Source organism: Rhipicephalus microplus, chromosome X (genome assembly GCF_043290135.1).
Source record: "Rhipicephalus microplus isolate Deutch F79 chromosome X, USDA_Rmic, whole genome shotgun sequence".
Taxonomy (NCBI): domain Eukaryota; kingdom Metazoa; phylum Arthropoda; class Arachnida; order Ixodida; family Ixodidae; genus Rhipicephalus; species Rhipicephalus microplus.
In genome coordinates, this window is record NC_134710.1 from 276,358,910 (window position 1) to 276,373,747 (window position 14,838).

The window sequence follows — 14,838 nt, forward strand, 5'->3', positions numbered from 1 at the left end:
GGAATATCTAGGGATGTACTTACGATTGTAACCAGCTATTCCAAGAAAAGCCCGAATATCGGTTTTCGTTCGGGGCTGGGGAAAGTCTCGGATAGCTGCCACTTTCATTTCAGAGGGACGGCGATGCCCTCGACCGATAACATGCCCGAGATAGAGTACCTCTGCTTGTGCTAGCTGACACTTGGGCGCCTTTACCGTTAAACCTGCTTCGCGTAGGCGTGTCAGTACTGCTCTCAAATGCGCCAAGTGTTCTGGCCAGGACGAGGAAAACACGGCGACGTCGTCCAAGTAAGGCAATGCGAAGTCCTCTTGACCCCGCAAAACCTTATCCATTAAGTTTGAAAAACAGTAAGGCGCGTTCTTTAGGCCGAAACTCAACACTTTAGGGCGGAATGTCCCCAATGGTAAAATAAATGCAGCATACCGGCTCGCCCTCTCGGTTAGCGGCACCTGCCAGTAACCTCTCACTAGGTCTAGCGTTGAGATAAATTGCGCTCTACTTACCCTCTCGACGCGTTCCTCAATGTGGGGAATTGGGTATGTCTGATCCTTGGTGATGAGGTTTAACTTACGATAGTCTACGCAAGGACGCGGATCTTTGCCGGGTACCTCCACAAGAATTAACGGGGAAGTGTAATCACTTTCACACGGCTCAATCACGCCCAATTCCAGCATCCTGTTAACCTCTGCTTTTATTAGCTCAAGCCGGCGAGGTGACACCCGATACGTCTTAGATCTTACCGGTTCCGACGAGGTAAGCTCTATGTCATGAGTGAGGACGGATGTCCGGCCTGGCTCGCTTACAAATCTGTCCTGAAACTCGGTCAAAAGACCCCGCAATTCCTGCTTCTGCTCCATTGTCAGCTGTGACTTTGATACTAAATCCTCAACTCTTTTCTCGATCGGGACTTCGTCCGATTCGGGAGCTAATTCAGGAATTTCTGCCGGAACCTCTTCCGGAACATTTAAAGTCATGTTCACGATGGCTTCCTTCTCTTTATAGGGTTTGAGTAAGTTGCTATGATACACCTGGTGCACCTTACGACTTCCTGGTAATTTTACCACATAGTTGGTGTCAGACAATTTTCGAGTAATTTCAGCCGGGCCGACCCATTGCACTTCAAGCTTATTCTTTTGGGAGGGCCTCAACAACATGACCCTGTCTCCTACAGCAAAGTGTCGCGCTTTAGCTGTCCGATCGTAGTAAAGCTTAGCCTTCTGCTGTGCTTTGGTCATCGCACTCTCGGTCAGTTCTTGGGCGTTTGTTAGACGATCCAATAAGGTGAGGACATATTCCACTACTACAGGATCATCACCCTGACCTTCCCACGACTCTCTCAGCATACGAAGAGGAGACCGCAGTCTGCGGCCGTAAACAAGTTCCGCTGGCGTAAATCCTGTTGTCTCATGTGGTGCAGTTCTTAGTGCAAACATCGTTGCAGGTAAGCGCATTTCCCAGTCAGTTTTTCGTTCAAAACATAAGGCTCTTAACACTCGCTTCATCACGGAGTGAAGCTTTTCTATCGAGTTCGACTGCGGATGGTAGACTGAACTATGCAATAATTTCACGCCACACCGCTCTAGAAAGGTTGTCGTTAAGGCACTCGTGAAAATGGTGCCCTGGTCTGATTGTATCTCGGCAGGAAAGCCTACCCGGGTAAACACGGACAGAAGTGCGTTCACTACTTCCACGGAACTTGGCTCTCTTAGCGGGACCGCCTCTGGAAATTTAGTAGCTGGGCAGATTAAGGTCAGGATGTGACGGTAGCCTGAAGTTGTCTTGGGCAAAGGACCTACTGTGTCAATTACCAACCGACGAAAGGGCTCCGTGATTACGGGTACCAGCTTCATTGTAAATTTCGCCTTATCTCCCGGCTTACCCACTCGCTGACACACATCGCAAGATTTTACAAACCTCTCTACATCTTTAAAGCATCCAGGCCAGTAGTATTCCTGTAAAAGACAATTTTTCGTCTTCTTTACGCCTAAGTCGCCTGACCATGATCCTCCATGCACCAAACTAAGCAAATCGTGACGATACGCCTGAGATACGACTACCTGGTCAAACTCTACTCCTCGCCTATCTAGATATTTTCGATAGAGTATGCCGCTCCTCTCTTGGAATCTCACGTTTGACGATTCCCTCTTTCGAACTGTCTTGGAATTGCTTAAGCGTCGGGTCCCCCTTTTGTTCGGTTATAAATGAAGCGGGGCTCACCTGCAGCAGCCGACCGAAATTATCCGAAGTTGGCATGACACACAACTCTTTTGTATTTTCTAGTACCTGGAATGTGTCACCCTCTGTGCTATCCTCTATACTACCAGGAATCGGCTTGGGAGCAACGGCATTTTCTATTTGCTCGGTCAACGAGGCGTAATTGCCCCCTTCCAATTCGGGAGGAGGTTCATCGTTTCCTTTAGGAATGGTTGCCTCCGCGATTACGGCTTCTGCAGCCTGTTCTCGCACAAGTCGATTTCTTACCGTGGTGTCCAACTCACAACCAGGCCCGTTTTCGATTTGAGGCTTGTTTGCCTCAGTGAATGTTGCTCTCGCAGCCAGCGCACGTGCCTTCGATCTAGTCAGTGCCTGCACTATGCCTTCTCCCAACGTTAGATCTTTCTCCTTCAGCATTTGATCTGACTTATTTGCAAATAAGTAAGGATACTGAGGGGGCAGATATGGCGATACCGCGGCTTCCGTTTCCAACGTACCAAATGCGCCTTTAAGAACAACTTTAGCTACGGGAAGGCACTGACTGTTTGCTTCTACGGCTTGTCTAATCCAGGCACAGTCTCCTGAATACTGTCCGGACTGAACAAAAGACGGATGAACTACGTCCATAGTGGCTGCGGAGTCTCTAAGAACCCGACACTGCTTGCCGTTCACGGTAAGGTCGTACATATAGGGCTCTAACAACTTCATGTTCTCGTCGGCTTCATTTATAGATAAAAAGGCCACCTTTTTTTTCGGGCAGTGTTTCGCGAAGTGCCCTGTTTCGTGGCAATTGAAACAAGCAGCCGGTTTTCTCGCCTCAAATTTCCTTTTGCTTGCCTCTGCCGACGCCCCATGGTTAGATGAATTGTTTTCCTCACCCTTTTGTGCGAGACTTGTCGGTTGTTTTCTAAACGGCGCCTTATTTGGTAGTAGGAATTTTTCCCTTTTAGGCTCGCTGTTTGCCCCGAGGGCGCGGCGCGTAACGAATTCTTCAACGAGCTCAGCGGCTTTCGTTACGGTGTTCACGTATGGTCTATCCTGCACCCAGAACCTCACCTTTTCTGGTAAACTTTGATAGAATTGTTCCAGACCGATACACTCGAGCACCTTGTCATGATTCCCATACGCCTTTGCCTCTTTTAGCCACTCCCCCATGTTGGCCATTAACTTGTAAGCAAACTCCGGGTATGAATCATTGTTCTCTTTTACGGCGTTGCGAAATTTTTGTCTGAAACCTTCCGCTGACAACCTGTATTTTTTGAGAAGGCTCGACTTTACTTCACTGTACTCGTCAGCCTGCTCTTTCGTGAGGCGCGCGATTACTTCTGAGGCCTCCCCCGGAAGTAGGGACAACCAGCGTTGAGGCCATGTATCCTGGCTGAAGCCTTGTCTTTCACAAGTTCTCTCAAAGTTGACGAGGAACCGCCCAATGTCCTCCCCTAGCTTGTACGATCTCATTAGGTCCGTCATTTTGAACCTGACCCGCTCTGCGGTACCGGATGCCTCGCTGCCTCCTGCTCTACTATTATGGCTAATCTCTAGCTTGAGGCGCTTTATTTCAAGCTCGTGCTTTCGCATCTTATCTGCCTCGGCTTCTGCCGCTTTCCTTTCAGCCTCCGCCGCCTTTTCTTCGGCCTCGGCCGCCTTTCTTTCGGCCTCTGCCGCTTGCCTCTCCTGAATCTCCTCGACACATTCTGACAGCTCGTCATCCTCCGCCCCCCGTGCGAGAATCGCCTCTATCAGCTCTGGCTTTCTTTGAGAGTCCGACATCTCCAGATTCAACTCCCTTGCAAGTAGCAACAACATCGACTTTCGCAGGGATTTCAGATTCATGGCTGCCTCCAGTACCGCTGTCTCTGTTCCACAAAGATTCCTGTCCTGCAACTAATTAACCTTGACGGCAACGACAGCTCTAGGTTCCTGCCTTGCCTCAAGTTTTCCGTTAACTTAGTCTACAAATAAAGCTTCAAAAAGCTCTTACACGGAATCCTGCCCTGTCACTGTTAACCTTGACGCCACTGACAGAAAGAGCTTAACCAAGCTATCACACAATTTCTGCCTGACGCAAGTTACCTGTTAACCCAATGACCAAGACAGCCCCTGTCTACCAGCTTTTACTTAAGACATAGAGTAAATGCCTGGTAAAATTTAACAGAGAAAGCCGGCACTCACCCAGTTCACAGTCATGTCTCCGGCGTCGTGCCTCTCAGAAGTGCCGTTCTATTCCCTTTGAAAGTCGATGAGCTCGTGTCATCCTTCTCCTGTCGTCCCGTTGTTGAACTTCGGGCTCACACCGTCCAGTGGTCGCTTTCGGGGTTATCAGCATCCTACCGCTGCCATCCAGTTGTTGGGACTCCGGGTCCTGCCAGTCTTGGTTTAGGTAGCTGGCCCCGTCGCAGGATCCATCGTCCAACAATTCAGCGAGAAGAAGCGCCCGAACGAACGACAGAGATTTATTTACATGTGGAGAAGTGATCAACTGATCCAAAGAGAGAAGAGAGAGAGATACAAAACGTCTTCGGCATTTTATAGCGCCGCGTTGCCGACACTGGGCGCACTGTCCACATCGTCAGCCAATACGGTGGCTCCGGCACCTCGGCCATGAGAGAGGGGGAAACACAACTTCCAACACATGGAGTGGCACAACCTAACACGATGTCCATATATGATCACGGCGCCCTAAAAAGTGCCCAAACATGGTCACGAACGCACAGCAGATTCCGGAGTTCTCCCGGCGAGAGGAGGAGCCTGAATGGGGAGGTGGGGGTGGACGACACAGTCGGTCCAGAACCGGTTCTCCCCCCAAACTCCTCTTGCTTGGTTCCCTAGGGCCGGTCGTAACACGTCCTAACCAATAACATTGTCTCGCGCGTTGTATGTTCTATATGCGAAAGAAAGCACGAGAGCTCTATTGACAATATGCTACTGAAGCAGATATGAAACGAACCGGCCATCTCTGTCGTGAAAAAGGCGCATAGGAAAAAAAAAAGGCCGGAGTGGGAGCTGGGCGCGTCTGGCAGAAAACGTGTACTTTGACCGAGCCGGCGTGGCTAGCCAAACCCGTATCTCTATAGAGAGTATCAGCAGATCTCTCATAGCTTTGTGCGTGCTATAGTCTCATCTCTGCGTTCAAATCACAGACAGCACGAAGGTCATTTCGCTCGCTGCAGCTACTGCGTTTTTTTAAAGGGGCAAGCAGCTAGCCTTACTTCTTATAACATTCCAATTTGTTACTATCGCATTCATTGCTTCACCCTGACGGCAAAACTAGGTTTTTTTTTAAATTTAATGCCTGATTACAAGTTAGCGACATAGAACTTCGATTGTTTTACTTGTAAGCCATGCGCACGGTTCACTGAAAGAGAGAGGAGACGTGCGTGTGATGCATGTGCCAAAATGAGTGCCGCCTCGCGGCACATGCAAACCTGCAGGAATCCCGTGCTATGCACAACGGGTGACAAGCTGCATTGGAGTAGACAGATAGATATGGATGGCCCTGCGACAAATGTCGCGTGGTTGTAGTGGAACTACTGTCTATAACTACACCGCATAGGCCACTGTAGCCATATACGACCTATGTACTACCTGTAACATTTGAGTTGCAGTTTACGGCACTACGCACCGCAGTTAAGTGAACGTGGACATTAATTACAAGTATAGTTCAAGCAGTAAGCAGAGGAAATGTGCGCAAAAGTTATCTAAAGCACTCATAGGCATTACAGCAATATAGAAGCTTTATTTATAAGTATAACGATGAAGACTTTGGCAACGTTCTACCGACAGCAATCATTTGAGATACCGAAACGTTTTCTGGGTATGTAAAAAAAACACATAGTAGTGATATCTTAACACTACGCAAGTTTACTACTCAACGAGCTGTTCTTGTGTCTTATGGGCACATGACGCTTTGTCGTTTTTAGTTCAGTGTTGGCTAAAGCTTTTGCCGGCTGTTGTTAATGACACAACTTCAGCAATTTTTTATTGAGCAAAAGATCTTAGTAAACCGCATTAAAAGAAGATAGGGCTCGAAACAGCAATGGTACTCATTAACTGCTACATATGTGCAGTTTTGTTGTTTTTTCACGTCTGACGTGCCCATGTGTAACCACCCTACTGCATACATGTGCACGTCTTGCGTGCATGTGTGCGGTGAATTGCGTGCACAGTGCTGGGAGAGAATTTGCGCGTCTGTGGTCATAAATTAAAGGCGGTTGACACGGAGGAGAAATTACGAAGAACACAAGAGATGAAATGCGACAAGAAGCTTACCGAAGGCAGCCTTGCCGGTGGGCGCGTAGGTGAGCATGTACCCTTGCAGCTTGACATGCTTGTTGGGGTTCGGTCGCGGTGGCTTCCAGCGTAGCGTGAACGAGTGCTCGGCAATGGCGTCGATGGTCACCTCGCGTGGTGGACCCAGCGGCCACTGCTGTTCGGTCGTTTCTTCTGCGCGCGAGAATAGAAGCGAAAATGTGAGTGCACGCCTCCGTCAAATGAGAAATAAAGATAATCCACGGAAGTATACCACGTAACGTTCATTGAACGAAATGTGAACACTGCGGAGGAATCCTTGAGATATTGGACAGGTATTTTTTAAAGCGTAAAGGCACAGATTAAACAGAACTATACGCATTAGCTAATTGGCGTGACCGTAGCCTTTCACAACGAAGTCAGAGTTAGTCAGTAGCACATCAAGATTATTTGATTTATATGTGGGGTTTAACGTCCCAAAACCACCATATGATTATGAGAGACGCCGTAGTGGAGGGCTCCGGAAATTTCGACCACCTGGGGTTCTTTAACGTGCACCCAAATCTGAGCACCATCAAGATTATTAGCACGAAAAGAACATGGCTAGAAAAAAAATCAATATTTTCACCATCTTACGAAAATGGTACTCAGCAGAACACTCTCCTTGCTGCAAACACAAACGCCGATTGCATGCCAACGCTTTCATTCAGGAATAATAATAATAATAATAATAATAATAATAATAATAATAATAATAATAATAATATTAGCACCAGTAGTAGTAGTAGTAGTAGTAGTAGTAGTAGTAGTAGTAGTAGTAGTAGTAGTAGTAGTAGTAGTAGTATAAGGTTTGTAGACACAGAAAACGCTGGACACAGAAGACATATGGAGGGAACAAGCTCACACCTGCCACATATAAGGGCACAACGCCTGCCTGCACAACGGTATGGGAGTAAGCATACGTAGGCACGCACGGTGCATCTCGATTTGTGTTTTACGCTCGTACAACAGATGCAAGCAGCAGAAGCTACTGCAATTTTATTGCGACAGCAATTATATTAGACACATGAGGTGCATTTTATTGCGATAACAAATATATGGATACTCTGGGCGCATTTTCGCCGACACCGTCATGTTAATATCACATGTGCTTTCATCAGATACGATACAAAGGCCTACTTGATAGCATCACCCCGCGCGTCGTATGCTCTGTGTGTGAAAGCGTCCGAAGGCTGCCGACGAGTGCGGCTCGAGCAGGGATGAAACACGTGGGTAGGTTTTCTCTCACAAAGGAGCTTGACAGGGTGCCAGTGGCGGGGTCTGCGTCGCACGGGCATAAACGAAATAAAATTGACCGAAAAGGCGTTGTTGTGCACGCGCCATGGTGTCAGAGATCAGCATACGGTTAATACCTTTGTAAGTGCTGTGTTTTCCCCGCTGTCATGAATGTGCATATTCAAATGAACTTCGTTGAGTAATCAGAAGGCAAGTGAATTTACGCTAAGTGAAGACATCGGCAGACAGTGCTCATTTGAAACCATACCCGTGGTCTCCCCTCTCTCCCAAATTGTACCACAGAACACACCAAGTTGCCTCTTGCGCGAGTCCCACGGTCCCGTCGCCTGGCAAAGTTCAGAGTAAAACAACATCCGCACAGGCGTGGCAGGAAAGAAGGCTCCTCTCCTACAATTGACTCCAAAGAAATCTCGGGAAGGGCAGCGAAATTTCTAAGAAGCTGACATGGAGCTCTAGGCAGTCGAACATCGGCTTCACTGCGGTGTCCGGTGTCAAGTTGATCCCCTGGCTACGCCCCGAGGGTTCCAGCGAGTGGCGAGTGCAACCCCGGATTCCAACAGCCACGAACGAAAGTAGACTCGGACTTTATTGTTAGTTGCATGCAGCAAAATTAGGCTCTGATTTGGATTCCTAATTAGCGAGTCATTCGTTAGAGGTGTTACGCTGGTGACAGTACCTTATGTGTCAATTTCATTTTTATATTGGTAAGCAAGTAGCTAGATGAAGTGAAATCTGTATACGTGCACTCTGTGTTGAAGCGAGAGACAGCATGTTGAAGCGGTCATATTCTCTTACGCAAATGTTTTATAGAGTTACGTCAGATCATATCTTAAAAAGAGTTAGCTGCTAGCCCTAGTTAGGCAAATATTTCAATATGCCATTCCTTGCCTCACCTTTTCGATGAAACTGTGACTTTTTGCCTCATTGTCCACTTCGCGGCCGCTTAGTGAACCAGCGCTGAGTAGCGCTGTTTCCCAATCATTGTGGTATACATGCACGCGCCAAGGGTTTTCTGTTAGCAGAGTTACTGTTCGCCGAGTTACGAATGACGTAGTTGTATACACCATCACTCTATAGACAAAATAGCATCGTAGAGATAACTATTAGATAGCTTTGACAGTCAGAAGGTGTTCTTTTGTATTAATAAATTATTGCGTTCGTTTGATAAGTGTGAGCGGGATTCTGCCAGTAATTCGTGCACAATCTTTAGAAGACATCGCGTTTAGTGCAATTCTGCCTGTCTTTTTTGTGTTTAGCTTGAGCGAGCATGGCAGGATCGGGCAGTGAAATTTTAAAACTAAAAATATAACGGTGCAGTTATAAACGTGACACGTTCAGCTACTTGCACCCCGCACTTGCATGCACGCAAGGAACATAATTGTGAAGACCTACAGCGCTATTGCAAGATTATCCTGAAAACAAAAGTACAAGATCTTTAATGCGACAATATGTTCACTGTAGAGCTCCTAAATAGGAAAATAAGGGTATTTGTTTTTAGCTAAATTATATAAAAGAGGGAGACAAGCATTATTATATATATCCAAAAACACGGATATGATTGTACTTGAAGAAGAGCCGGACTAGAAACCTAGCACTGTTCTTTGCCTTCATCGCTTAACAGATACCCACCTATCTTGAATAGTGAGTAGGCACGTATATTATACGCAGCGAACGCATTAACAGTCCATTAGATGTACTCCGCACAGGTACAAGGCGGCCATAACAACTAGCTACCAGCAGCTCCGTTAGAATAAAGGTGAGTGTATGCGAGCTAACACTAAGGCACGGGCACAATATTCACTATGTATATGCTCCCACACTGATGGGTGCATTATATTGACCCCAGGGCTTGCATATAATGCAGAGCTATATTTTAGCTCGTGTCTTACTTATTATTCACCAAACACTATTGATCAGTTTTGGCGATGCCGTAGACTTAGTACCGTCTACACCACTGACAAAGAACAATTCGAGTGACTGCAATAGAATCGTGAAGTAACACCGGCCTAATAATCGTCACTATAGGCGTCGCCCAACTGGATTATAGTGTCGGGATTTATATACACAACGGCATATGTTTTGAAGCCCTTGGAAGTCCTCTTGTTGAGAAACACCTGGTGTATTATATAGCTGGATGGTTAGAGAGTAACGTCAAATTGAAAATACGCTCGGCTTATATTCATAAAAAAATCTTTCGTTGGAGCGCGTTCTAAAAGGGCAGCACTCAGAAATCATGCACGGATATGCGCATAGTCTAGTGGCGTAGTCAGAATTTTTACAGCGAAAGCTGTTATGAGATCACATCTTGGGTGATCACCAATGACACAGCGGGGCTCGAACCTGGGTCCGCTGGATGCCCGCCGAGTATCCTACCACTGAGCTATGCCGGTGCTTGTGGCGTTTATGCAAACTTGACTCAGACAGGCTTGATATTGGAAAAGCAATCGCGTTAATACGACTTATAAAGCATTTTAAAACAGCAAAAAACCAGCCAGTCGTCGCACGATGCGAATAGCGTAACGTGTGGGCCGTCCGATGATCCAACGCATGAGAAAAGCTTGTTCTTGTTCCCCTATTAACTGTGGCGCATACCACTTCAGAAAAACTTTGTCATCTTTGTCGGCCACAGCACGAACGATTGGCACAAAATTCCTTGCAAGTGTTTAGCGGATACCACGCTTCTCAGATCAATGACGAAAAATAGCATAGCGAATGCCAGCCTAATACCCAAAAAATTTATTATTAATGCCCTAGTGGGTATCAAGCAAGTGTGCTTGTAGTAGTTACTGAATGAGTGTTTCGAAAAGGCTTTGAAAAACCGCTCTTCTACTTTTCGCTGTGCAGGTGCTGCGCCTACCGCGCAGGCCTCGCGTTTTTTTCGTTTTTTTTTTTGCCGCGGCGGGAGGTTGAACGAGTCTTTGTGCATGTTCGTATGCGCCTTCGTATGCGCGTGTGTATATGCACATATGAAAAAAAAAATCTTCGTTCTTGGGCTACGCCAGTCATAGGGTCTGTGAGAACAATGTATTAGGTAGCTGGCGTAATATTCAAAAGCTGGTACGACCTTTTTTGTGGGAAGTGTTGTGAACAATATTGCCACTGCTGTGGTGACCGCACTTCAATGCGTAGCATTGGTCGTGTGAAAATTGACGCTCACAGCCCTAAAGTGACGTTCGCGTATAGCGTTCAATACTCACAAATAATTGTTGAGCACGACATTCGAAAATGAACTTAACAGCATTACAATTAGCATTTAAAACAAATGTGTATGCATAATACGCATTGTATGTTGTAAGAAAGTAAATAACAGGTGTAGTGAGGCTTTTTGCGAAAACTTTAGTACTCGAAAACAGGCGCATTTGTAGCGTTTTGGCAGAGTGTCAATGACAGCGCATAATCAAACGTACTTGATCAAGAAAATGAGCTCGTTAAGAAGCCATCCCAGCACTTGGCCTTTGAAGTCATCTATTATAACGGCTCTCGATAGCAAAACGGCTAATTTATGTTCACGGTGTGAAACGGAATGAAAATTAAAGAAACAATTGAAACACTGAGATGTAGCGAACAAATATTTCGGAGAATCTGCTAAGTAACCCGCTGCGTAGAATCCGTTTTTTTGTTTGTTGGAGAAAAGGCACTGCAACTTCACAGGTTCGCCACACCATTGCTCGCCAGTGATGAATGAGCTTTTCGATCATCTCAGCTTTGGCACAGCCGTATTCAATGCGAGCCGAAATTTGCCATTTTTACAGCGGCGCAATCAGCTAACGCGAACGAGAACTTGGCGCAAACGTGGTCGTTCTGGACAAAAAAATACGAGAGAAAGTTTATTATCTGAAATGCCGTGTGGTACTGCGCACTTTTACCAACTATGTCACTTAAGAAGACGCACTATACGTTTCCCCACGCTTAATTCGTAAGCCACTTGCTTTCACTTTCGCGATAGGTGGCGCCCACATTCATGTTCCTCATTCGAGCTTTTATGAGACCCGACATGCCGCATCCCCGCTGCCTGTTGCATTACGTCATGTAAGATATGGTCATAAGGCATACACGTGCCGTATAGGATGCAGCTTCGCTGCATGGTTTATAAATCTCGGAGAACCGAGGCAAATCCGACGTGCCCGAGCCAACTCCCGACGAGCGAGAGCGCTGACACGTGTGTATACTTAGAGCTCGGTCAACGACGGCCTCGTACAGACGGGATTCAGCAATATAAATGGCGCAAAAGCAAGCAGGCGCGTGGCGCGACTGCTGAAAGGCTTTCCCCTTATGTCCTCCTCGCCCCACTTCCCACCGCTCCACTCTTTTGTCCCAATCTGTGAGCTATGCTCCCCTACACCCGGACCATCCCGCACCGTTCCCCCTTCGCTTCGTATACGCTTTTTTGCAGAACACGCACGCGCGCTGCCTCTAGGGTCACAGCCGTTGCCCGTGTCAGTCCACCATCTGTGCCTCAGCGCCGGTTGGACCGACCCCGCCATCGCTGCTTCTCAAAGCAAGCCTCGGGAGAGGGCATCACCTGGCGCCGCCTCCCTCTAACCCGCCGCCACGAGACCGGCGGTTCTCGCCGTCGGTTCATTTATGAGCAGCGTAGCCGAGAGACGACGGGTACTTCTCGACGCATGGCACCATTAATTCGCGCGAATCTGGCGGATCTCCGCCGCAGCTTTGAGAGGACGCGCGTATAGTTTGGGTGGCCGGATATATTAGTGTGCCACCCGTCCAAGTTATTAGACAAGAAGGAATTTGTTGTGAAGTTTGAAGGATCGCAGTCTGATTAATAAAGCCAAGAAATTAATGAACTGTGTTATTCGCAACAATTTTTTTTTCTTTAATTCAGCTGCCAACTTGTGACATCACGTGCTAACGAACGACATCTGGCTAAAGAGAATGTTCGCAGCCTTGGCTATACGCATACAAACGGTTGCATATACAAAAAAAAAAACTGCGCCTAGAAAAAGAAGGTACGAAGTAAACAAAAAGTGAGAAGGCAGGAAGGTTAGGGAAAGAGAATAGAAAGGTGAAAGAAAGTGAGACAAAGAGAGGAGGGGAGAGACATAACAGAGACATAACCAAGAAAAGTGCGATCAGTGGACGACCACCACCGATAGCTCACATGGAAAACTATCGCGTGCGTCATGCGAAAGTTCTAAGCTAGGTCTCCTGCGGCGGCTGGTAGTGTTTCGTTCACTTCAGGTCACATTTCCTTGATCTCATGAAAGCTACCAATGAACTTCAAAAACAGCAACAACAAGGACAACAAAAAATGCACCTTATATGTTTTCTTGGTTTTAATAACCATGACGTCTCACGAAAAACGGTCTCCTGGTTCGATTTCCCATCTTTCATTGATGTGTCAAGCGCACCGTAGCGGCGGAACACGAGATAAACTTTGAACACCCGAGATCATTAAACATGCAGTTTAATTTAGATAGTACACGGGAGGTTTTCTTTTTCACCAGGGTCGAAATGACGTTGCCGCTGTCAAATATGCAGCCTACGGTGTTCAGTCGTAAACAGCGCCGTATCTACAGATCTGCCGGGCAGCATAGCTTGATGAATAGCAAGCTACCCATTCCGGCAGCTCATAGGTGTCAGTTGCACCGGCGTCAGTTGGTATCAGTTGCATCGGCATACCAAGAAGGGCAAAAATACCACGGACATAGTGCTGTTGATTAATCAAATAAATAAATAATTGATTGATTGATTGACATGTGGGATTTAACGTCCCGAAACCGCCATATGATTATGAGAGACACTGTAGTACAGGGCTCCGGACATTTAGACCACCTGGGGTTCTTTACCATGCACCAAAATCCGAGCACACGGGCCTATAGCATTTTATTCTCCATCGAAAATGCAGCCACCGCAGCCGGGATTCGATCCCGCGACCTGCGAGTCGGCAACTGAGTACCTTAGCCACTAGACGACCACGGCGGCTATAGTGCTGTTCATGACATTTTCTTTTCTTGACTGTTGTTAAGTTCAGAATCAACTTCATGATTTTAACCACATCTGACGCTGACGTCCCTTCACGCGCTCTCGCTTTCAAGTAAATGAATAAAAAAGTTCGCTTTTTCTTGCTGGTCCACATTCATTCAGACATTCAGACACTGGCCTACATTCACGTGCTTTCAGATTTAAAGAAAAACAAAAAGAAACCACTTCATATTTGTTGCTGGTACGCATTTATTCAGACTCCAGTCATTTTTTCAACGAAAAGAAACATAGGTAAATGCGTAGGAACAGACAACATTGACGTTGAAACTCACATTTTTGGTCTTCCGTACAGCGATATCACACAGCCGGAACTGATGGAGTAGACAGCCTTTAGGAAAACCAAGATACGTAAACTTTGTATGTTCAAGAAGGGTATCAGCAGTTAAGCGATAACATAAAATGAACCTAGAAGAATCTCGTCTTTTTTAAAGAAAAGTGTGCGACTAATCACACGTAAGAATCGGCGCAGAAATACTGGAGGGAGCCTCGAAAGCACCGCTTTCTTTTTCCAACCAGGATAACAACATGGAAGCATAACAACACGGCAGAATTTTGTTTTAGAATGAGAGGGCGTGAAGCCTTGTTACACGCTGCGGGATTAGGTTACGCAACGAAACATATTAACGAGACCAAAGGGATCCAGCTTCGGACCAGTAACACAGTTCGAACGCTTCGTCCTCAAACACAGAAGTGCCGATGACGCCAACGTTGAAGTGGTCTTGTCTGCCGTGGCTGACACCGTTCATTGTTTTTTTTTCAAATACTAATTCTGCAGTGAGCTATCTGGACAACTGTGCGATACTCTCAAGGCCCAGTCATCCCTTCCGAGTCCTTGCCGTAGCTCTAAATGCCCCACAAGTAGCTGTTTCGGATCAATTCTGTCACCTTACAAGCAGATAAGAAAGTCTCAAAACTCAGCACTGACAACTGGTTCAGCAACGTCTCAGCAAGAACGACTGTATTGATAAAAACATAAAAAAAACCTCTGAGAGCGCACAGTTATTCGTGGTACACCCATTCGGACACTTTGTACACTTCGAATCGTTAGTCGACCGTCTGTGGCTTACCACATCATT

General features: G+C 46.7%; 1 protein-coding gene across 1 annotated transcript in view; it reads right to left on the reverse strand.

Annotated features, from left to right (window-relative positions):
- Nucleotides 1–14,838, reverse strand: part of LOC119161480 (uncharacterized) — a 169,135-nt gene that overhangs the window by 58,647 nt on the left and 95,650 nt on the right. Inside the window, exon 2 of the mRNA XM_037413971.2 lies at nucleotides 6,485–6,658. Within this exon, the coding sequence (XP_037269868.2) occupies nucleotides 6,485–6,658 (174 nt within the window). The remainder of the gene's footprint in view (nucleotides 1–6,484; nucleotides 6,659–14,838) is intronic.